This window comes from Dermacentor albipictus, chromosome 3 (assembly GCF_038994185.2).
Source record: "Dermacentor albipictus isolate Rhodes 1998 colony chromosome 3, USDA_Dalb.pri_finalv2, whole genome shotgun sequence".
Classification (NCBI taxonomy): domain Eukaryota; kingdom Metazoa; phylum Arthropoda; class Arachnida; order Ixodida; family Ixodidae; genus Dermacentor; species Dermacentor albipictus.
The window spans coordinates 163,787,964-163,796,897 of record NC_091823.1 but is presented as its reverse complement, the minus strand read 5'-3'; the positions used below and the strand labels follow the sequence as shown (position 1 = coordinate 163,796,897).

The following is an 8,934-nucleotide window of genomic DNA, read 5'->3' as shown; positions in this document are numbered from 1 at the left end:
CAGTTGGAGGATATCAACGCAACTGTGAAGGAGGATATCAACGCAACTGTGTGCAAACAGTGAAGAAGAAACTAGGAATTGGCAAGAATCAGATGTATGCGTTAAGAGACAAAGCCGGCAATATCATTACTAATATGGATGAGATAGTTCAAGTGGCTGAGGAGTTCTATAGAGATTTATACAGTACCAGTGGCACCCACGATGATAATGGAAGAGAAAATAGTCTAGAGGAATTCGAAATCCCGAAGGTAACTACGGAAGAAGTAAAGAAAGCCTTAGGAGATATGCAAAGGGGGAAGGCAGCTGGAGAGGATCAGGTAACAGCAGATTTGTTGAAGGATGGTGGACAGATTGTTCTAGAGAAACTGGCCACCCTGTATACACAATGCCTCATGACCTCGAGCGTACCGGAATCATGGAAGAACGCTAACGTAATCCTAATCCATAAGAAAGGGGACGCCAAAGACTTGAAAAATTATAGACCGATCAGCTTACTGTCCGTTGCCTACAAAGTATTCACGAAGGTAATTGCAAATAGAATCAGGAACACCTTAGACTTCTGTCAACCAAAGGACCAGGCAGGATTCCGTAAAGGCTACTCAACAATAGACCATATTCACACTATCAATCAAGTGATAGAGAAATGTGCAGAATATGACCAACCCTTATATATAGCTTTCATTGATTACGAGAAAGCGTTTGATTCAGTCGAAACCTCAGCAGTCATGGAGGCGTTACGGAATCAGGGTGTAGATGAGCCGTATGTAAAAATAGAGAGAGAGAGAGAGAGAGAGAGAGAGAGAACAACTTTAGTGAAAATGCCTGCAGAGTCGGTTAGGCTCCCTCCACGCAGGGAGGACAAGCTTTCACAGCGACGCGGCCACTACGTCAGTCTCGTGCATTGTGCTCCTCGAGGTCTGCGTGCCTCGCTACTTCCGGGGATCCGAGAGGGTCGCCGCCCCCTTCCTGGGGGTGCTGCTCCCTTCTCCTCGGTTTCGCGCGGTCGCTGCCTCTCTAGAGCTGCCGAGACCTGCTGGACGGCCTTGAGTTGTGTCTCTTGGTCATAGCTCCTCGTTGCAGCCTCTAGCTGCGGCGGGATCGTTGTCTTCTCGCTGGCTTCTCGCGGATTTATACTACAGTCCCAAAGGATGTGGGCCGCGGTGGCTCTCTCCTTAGCGCACAGTCTACACACGTCACTTGCGTACACGCTCGGACACACGTGCTTAGCTAGCACCGGGGTGAGCAGGGACCCCGTCTGTAATTGCCTGTATAGCACTGCCTCCTTCCGGGTAAGCCCCGGATGAGGTGGCGGCATAGTCTGTCTGTTAAGTCTGTACCACTTCACTATTTCGTTGAAGGTGGTCATCTTGTCCTTGGCACTGCACCGCGACCAACACTCCGAGTCGGCCGTGCTTGCAGCTGCGCGGTTGGTTAGTCCTCGCGCGGCTGAGTTGGCCATCTCGTTGTGGTTCACGTTCCCGCGTTCCGACACGTCGCTGCCCATGTGGGCCGGAAACCACTTGATCACCACAGCTCTTTTGTGTTCGATGTGTTCGGCTTTGCGCAGTATGCGCGCGGCCTCACTACATACCCTACCCTTGGCGTAGTTCTTCACTGCCGTTCTAGAGTCACACAACACTGTAGTGCATCCGGGGTCGGAGACGGCCAAGGCGATGGCCACCTCCTCCGCCCGGTGTGCCTCTCGAGTCCGGACGCTCGCCGCGGTCTTCGTTGCACCCGTCGATGCCCCGACAGCCACCACCGCGTATGCGTCGCTGCTCCCTCGATACTCCGCCGCGTCCACGTAGACGGCGCCTTCTTCTCTGGCGTGGAGGTCCACGAGGGCCCTGGCCCTCGCCAACCTCCGCTCCTTGTTGTGCTCGGGGTTCACGTTCCTCGGGATCGGGTAGACCCTGAGCTTTCTGTTGATGCTATCCGGTATAGGTACGTCTTCCTGCTGGTTGCCTTCCCTCGGCTCGAGGCCAAGGTCCCGCAGTATCTGTCTTCCGGTTCTCGTTTCGGAGAGACGCTCGAGTTGCGCCGTTCTCTGTGCTTCGGCTATTTCGTCCAGCGTGTTGTGGACTCCCAGCGCCATGAATTTTTCGGTACTCGTGCTCCCGAGGAGGCCGAGTGCCGCCTTATACGCCTTGCGTATGGTGGCGTCTATCTTGTTACGTTCGCTCGGCCTCCAGTTGTGGAAGGCGGCAACGTACGTTATGTGGCTAACTGCGAAGGATTGAACGAGCCTAGTCAGGCTCTCCTCCTTCATCCCCGCTCTTCTGTTGGACACCCTCTTGATGAGTCTCATTGCCGCGGCCGCTTTGCCCACGAACTTGTTGACAGTTTCACCGTTAACACGGTTTCGCTGGATGAGCAGCCCGAGCACTCGAATCTTCTCGACCTCCGGTATTACCTGTCCTCCCGCTGTCTTGACCGTAATCTTGGGACGCTCGTACTTGGCTTCCATATTCTTTCTTTTCCTGCCCGCTCCTGTCGGTGGAATCACTAGCAGTTCTGACTTGGCCGGAGAGCAAACGAGTCCAGACCCGCCCAGCTGCTCCGCGATGGCGTTGACCGCTTCTTGCAGCGTTGTCTCGATGTGTCCGTCGCTTCCTCCCGGTACCCATAGCGTAACGTCGTCGGCGTAGATGGTGTGCCGGACTCCCGCTACTCTTTTTAGCCGGTTGGCCACCCCGATCATCACGAGGTTGAAGAGTAGCGGGGAGATCACCGAGCCCTGCGGAGTTCCCACGCTGCCCAGCTTCTTCTCTTCGAGCTTCAGGTCTCCCGCGCAGATTTCGGTGGTCCGTTCCGTCAAGAAGTCTTTGATGTACTGGTAAGTCCTTCTGCCCATGTTTAGCCTGGATACTTGGGCCAAGATAGCCGAGTGCCTCACTTTATCGAAGGCGCTCTGCAAGTCCAGCCCGAGTATGGCTCTTTTGTCATTGGTGCCTGTCGTATCGTCGATGATCTCGTTCTTCAGTAAGATCATGGCGTCTTGCGTCCCGAGCTTCTTACGAAACCCGATGATGGAATTTGGGTAAAGCTCCGATTCTTCCAGGTAACGCTGCCACCTGTGCATGAGAACGTGCTCGAGGACCTTTCCCACGCACGAAGTCAGCGAGATCGGCCTGAGGTTCTCTATGTTGGGCGGCTTGCCATGCTTGGGGATGAGAATCGTCTTGGCTGCTTTCCATTGCTTGGGCAGCCTTCCTTCTTGCCAGCACTTGTTGTAGAAGTTCGTGAGCGCTTCGATGGCCGCTTCGTTGAGGTTCTTGAGCGCTCTGTTGGTCACTCGATCGGGACCCGCGGCGGACCTGCCATTGAGATCCTGCAGGACAACTCTGACTTCCCACGTCTGGATGTCTCGGTCTAGCGTCTCGTTCTCGTTGCCTTGGTAATCTGGGTGTCTTTCCGTGGGGGTGGTCGGTAGGTACTTGGCGTCCAAGCGCCTCTTGACCTCGTCCTCCCCGTGTTCGCAGATCGCCTTGTGTAGGATCCTGGCCAGGTTGTTTTGTTGGTGGCCCTTGGTCTTGGTTTCGTCGAGGAGGTGCCGCAGCATGTTCCACGTCTTGCCCTTGTGCATCTGTCCGTCGGCTTCGTTGCAGGCCTCGTTCCACTGTTGGGTGCATAGCACCCTGCAGTGGACCTCGATCTGCCTGTTGAGCTCGGCGATCTTCTTCCTTAGACTTCGGTTGGTTCGTCGCTTCTGCCACCTCGCCTTTATGGACTGCTTGGCTTCTATCAGGTGGGCCAGCCGACTGTCCATCTTGTCTATCCGTTCGTCCGTCTCCAGCTCTCTGGTGGCTCCTTCCGTCGTCTCAACGACGTTGGCCGCCCATTGCTCGATGTCTGTAATGTCCAGTTGCACCGCGGGTAGCGCCTTTCGAAAGGCGTCCCAGTCCGTAATGCGATGCTTCCTTATGCCGCTGTTGCCTTGGCCTTCGAGCGGTACGACGACCTCTACGATGTAGTGATCGCTGCCCAGCTCTTGGCCCGTGTTTCTCCATGTTGCTTCTCTCGATCCTCCGTCAGTTTTGACGAAGGTAAGGTCCGGAGTGGTGTCTCTCGTAACCGATGTGCCGATCCTGGTGGGAAAGGCCGGATCCGTGATTAGGTTCAGTCCCACGTCGGTGGCGTCTTGCATCAGCTCTCTCCCCTTGACCGTCGTTCTGTGGTAGCCCCAGTCTTGGCTGGGAGCGTTAAAGTCTCCGCACACTACGAGCGTATTGCTCCCCGCGACTGAACTCGCTTTGTGGAAGAGTGCCTTGAATTTCTGTTGTCCGTGGGACGGATTGCTGTAGACGTTCACCAGGAAAGTGCTCTCCTTCCTCCTCTTTCCCGTGATTACTTCCACCGTGCAGTGTTCGATGGCGCTTCTGCCGATCGTTTCGTGTTCCATGAAGGTGATCCCTTTCCTAACGAAGGTGCAGACCCCTCTGCCCTTGCCCTTGGACGTGTCCCTTTTGCTCAGCGGGCTGTCGTGCGACCGGTAGCCCGGTAATCTCGGCGTTCCTTCGCTGTGTGTTTCTTGAATCGTTATGACGTCTGGTTTCCTCGTTAGTTGCTGCAAGTGTTGCTGCAGCACCGCTCTCTTGCCGGTAAAGCCATTGCAGTTCCAGTGCCAGACCAAGAGGTCTCTCACTGGTGGTGTGGATGCTGCTGTACGTGCGGTCCCGTCCATGATTGCTGCAGTTTGGCGATGATCTGTGCTTCCATACCTTGTATTTGTGTCTGTATCTGCGTCTGCAGCTGTGCTTGCATCTGCGCCATCATGTTCTGGATCGTGCTCTGTATGTTTGTTGTCATCTGCTGAACTGTTTGCGCTAGCCCAGTGAGGCGTTCGTTGGTAACCTTGCTGGTCGCCTCAAGACGGTCGAGTCTGTCGTCCTGTTTTTCGATTCTCTCCATTATCTTTCGTTCCTTGGCGCCCTCTATGGCTCTCCTCTTGGGAGCCGGTCCCGCCTCTTTCGTGGCTCTCGGGTCCACCTCGACCTCTGGTTCGTCCTCGGTTATCTCTTCTTGTTTCCTCTCTTGTGCGGGCTTCGGCAGCAGCTGTTGCTGTTGCTGCAACGCAATTAATGTCGTTAGCTTCTCGTTGATTTCCTTGATGGTGGCGTCCTGTTCGGCGATTCTCCGCTTTAGCATCTCGTTCTCGTCTCTCAGGGCTTTTACCATCCCGTTCTCTTCTTGGATCGTCTTCGCGGCGTTTTGCGCTGGTGGTTGTCTCTTCTCTGCCATGTTTGCCTTGACTGCGTCGGCCCAGGCGACTCTCTCCCTCGACTGCGACTGCGACGGTCTGTGGCGGCTGGCGCTCCTGCCTCCGTTGCTGTTGTCGCTCTTGCGGCTGCTGTCGCGCTGCCTCGATTCCCCGCGGAGTCTATCGGCAGACGGCGCTCGCAGCGGCGGAAAGCTTTCCGGATCTGGTTGTTGCTGCATGGCTTCCATCTTGCGTTCCCATTGCCGTTTTTTGACCACGTACGGTATCTTGTACTTGTTTTTGCATTCCCTCTCGCCCGTTGGATGCTGTCCCCCGCAGAGCTTGCACTTGGGCTTGCATTCGCGTTTGTGATCCTCGCTGGGATTCACGATTCCGCAGCCGAAGCACACTCTGGTGTCAGGATTCGGGCATACGTCTCTTCTATGGCCGACCTTGCCGCATTGCCTGCACACGTCAAAGTGCTTGCGGTAAAGCCCGCACCTGACTAATATCGAGCCATACTTGACGTAGTTCGGTACTTTCTGTCCTGCGAAGAGTACTATCACCGTGGTTGTATTGCCGATTCTGTGCGCCTCCACCGCTAGGGGGTTGCTCGGGTTCACGATGTTTTCGGCTATCTCCTCCGGGGAGTCGTCTACGGCTATGCCTCGGATGACTCCCTTGACCGTGCCGTCCGGCGCCGTTCGGTAGGCGCTGACTTCGAATGTCCTGCCTCCTATGTTAAGGGCTTTGACCTTAGAGTATAGCGTGGCACGCCTCTCGTCCGGGGTGCTGACCACGATGATGTTTTGCTGCGCGTTCGTGCAGATGGTGTCTGCTTTGGCTTCTTCCTTCGTTACTCGAGCCGCCGTCATGACGGCCGACATATTTATTGAAACCTCAGTTCTCGCTACATTGAGACCTCCACGTGGTCTCATGACTATCTTGGTGTCTTCTTTCGGCATGTCTGTCGGCATCCTCGCCGCTTTCGCTACCGAGGCTGCAACTCTCTTTGCAAAGGTGGCCCTAGTCTTGAGTCTAGACTGGCGAGTAATGGGGGCGGACTCACCGTTTTCCTTGCCGGCCATAATCTGCTTGACGCGCTTGCCGGAGGTCGACCAGCCTTCGGCTTCTTCCGGTGTAATGCCCTCTCCGCGAACTTCAATGCAAGTGCGCCCGCCGAGACTGCCGATGCTCGGTGCTGACGCCATGTTGTCTCCCATTGACGTGGCCACTTCCATTTTAGACGCCATCTTGGTTGTACTTGTCGCCGGGCAAGGCCTAGCGGCCGGGCCCGTCGCCACCGGTGGCCGTACTCTTGGGAGGCCTACGTTAGGCTTAGCGAAAAGTCCGCACCGCAACAGAAAAAGTCCTCGTAAATCGAGAGAATCACGTACCGCTTGGTCAAAACTGGTACTGGTCGATGTCCCGCACCTTCGCGCACACTTCGGTACCAATTATATCGCGGTAACTGTAAATTAATACTGCGTTAATTGGCATAATAGCAGGAGCCGACGAGAAGCCCGGCTCTTTCGCAGTCGTCTTCTTCTTCTTCTCTATGTAAAAATACTGGAAGATATCTATAGCGGCTCCACAGCCACCGTAGTCCTCCATAAAGCAAGCAACAAAATCCCAATAAAGAAAGGCGTCAGGCAGGGAGATACGATATCTCCAATGCTGTTCACAGCGTGTTTACAGGAGGTATTCAGAGACCTGCATTGGGAAGAATTGGGGATAAAAGTTAATGGAGAATACCTTAGTAACTTGCGATTCGCTGATGATATTGCCTTGCTTAGTAACTCAGGGGACCAATTGCAATGCATGCTCACTGACCTGGAGAGGCAAAGCAGAAGAGTGGGTCTAAAAATTAATCTGCAGAAAACTAAAGTAATGCTTAACTGTCTCGGGAGAGAACAGCAATTTACAATAGGCAGTGAGGCACTGGAAGTCGTAAGGGAATACATCTACTTAGGGCAGGTAGTGACGGCGGATCCGGATCATGAGACGGAAATAATCAGAAGAATAAGAATGGGCTGGGGTGCGTTTGGCAGGCATTCCCAAATCATGAACAGCAGGTTGCCATTATCCCTCAAGAGAAAAGTATATAATAGCTGTGTCTTACCAGTACTCACCTACGGGGCAGAGACCTGGAGGCTTACGAAAAGGGTTCTACTCAAATTGAGGACGACACAACGACCTATGGAAAGAAGAATGATAGGTGTAACGTTAAGGGATAAGAAAAGAGCAGATTGGGTGAGTGAACAAACGGGAGTTAATGACATCTTAGTTGAAATCAAGAAAAAGAAATGGGCATGGGCAGGACATGTAATGAGGAGGGAAGATAACCGATGGTCATTAAGGGTTACGGACTGGATCCCAAGGGAAGGGAAGCGTAGCAGGGGGCGGCAGAAAGTTAGGTGGGCGGATGAGATTAAGAAGTTTGCAGGCACGGCATGGCCACAATTAGTACATGACCGGGGTTGTTGGAGAAGCATGGGAGAGGCCTTTGCCCTGCAGTGGGCGCAACCAGGCTGATGATGATGATGAACGCAACTGAAAACTTTTATAGGATGCAGCATTGATGGAAGGTGATTGCTTAACACAAACATCGATTGTCTTCCACATTTTGCTCTATGACGAGCACGTGATGAAGTATATTGCACTTTGTCTTGGATTAACCACCAATTAACTCGTCATTTTTCTGTTTAGAAAGCATAAGTTTGCAATAATGTATTCACATGAAGATTATTGATTGTGTATCCAATTTTGATAAATCCTAAACAACTCGCCACGCGAATAACACCTTTTCATGCTTGTAAAGCAGATGCTGCTACCATTCAGTTTGCTGTAGGTACAGATACACAGCATGTTTGCCTCCCACCTTCTGTGGCATGCTGAAGGCAGTAAAGTGTTGTGCTAAAGGTTCAGTAGACTGCAACTGACAATAAAGATGTGTAAGAAGTACAAAATCTTTGTTAAAATGCGAAAAATGCACAGTATAGTGTAACGCCTTTCAGTTTGGCATTAGAATGTGTGCGCGACAAACTTTTAACCACAGCGCCTTATGGCATAGACCGTAGTGTTGCGCGATGGGAGGCTTGTGATATTAGCAAACTTTCCCTGGCATGTTTTTGCTCATGGCATAGTTAGGGCCTCAATTTAGGAAACATCGATACTTGAGGTTGCACACAAAGGTATATTGGCCAGTTGCCTACTTCAAGTTTCAAGTTTCAAGTTTTATTGCTTCATTCATTAGTGGTACATATATGCAGTAGAAGTTATACAGAAAGAGGTCCCACAGTTATAAACTGCAGCGGGACCTCTTGTTCTTAGTTACATAATAATATATAAATAAAAAGGCGTCAGTTGCGGTTACAAACAAAGAATGAATTACACAATTTCTACAGTGTTAAAGTAATATAACCTATGGCAACACATCACAACAAAAAATAAATTACATCAATAAGCAACATAAACATGCTTCAAAGAATAGATACAGTTTACAGGGTATTAATATAAGCTCTCAGTGAACGTTGGTATGATGATAATGTAGGTGAGGATTTCACGTGAGTAGGTAAATTATTCCACATTTTCACACTAGCAAAACAAACAGTTAGTTTGCCATAGTTGCTGCGCGATTTTGGAAGTAAAAGGTTATTTTGTAAAGAGAACCTGGTAGTGTTAGGATTAGCAAGACTATTCCTGCCAATGACATAATGTAATTGTGGGTTATG

General features: G+C 51.9%; 1 protein-coding gene and 1 pseudogene across 1 annotated transcript; both read right to left on the bottom strand.

Moving 5' to 3' along the window:
- Window positions 1-929: 929 nt before the first annotated feature.
- Window positions 930-4,052, bottom strand: LOC139057022 (uncharacterized; annotated as a pseudogene).
- Window positions 4,053-4,583: 531 nt separating this feature from the next.
- LOC139057021 (uncharacterized) lies at window positions 4,584-6,453 on the bottom strand. Its single transcript, XM_070534826.1, has one exon. It carries the CDS (start codon window positions 6,451-6,453, stop codon window positions 4,642-4,644), a length of 1,812 nt encoding a protein of 603 aa, XP_070390927.1. The 3' UTR covers window positions 4,584-4,641.
- Window positions 6,454-8,934: the final 2,481 nt, after the last annotated feature.

Bases quoted from the DNA above. Each gene is read 5' to 3' on its own strand.
- LOC139057021 (XM_070534826.1), bottom strand. From the start codon at position 6,453: ATGGCGTCTAAAATGGAAGTGGCCACGTCAATGGGAGACAACATGGCG.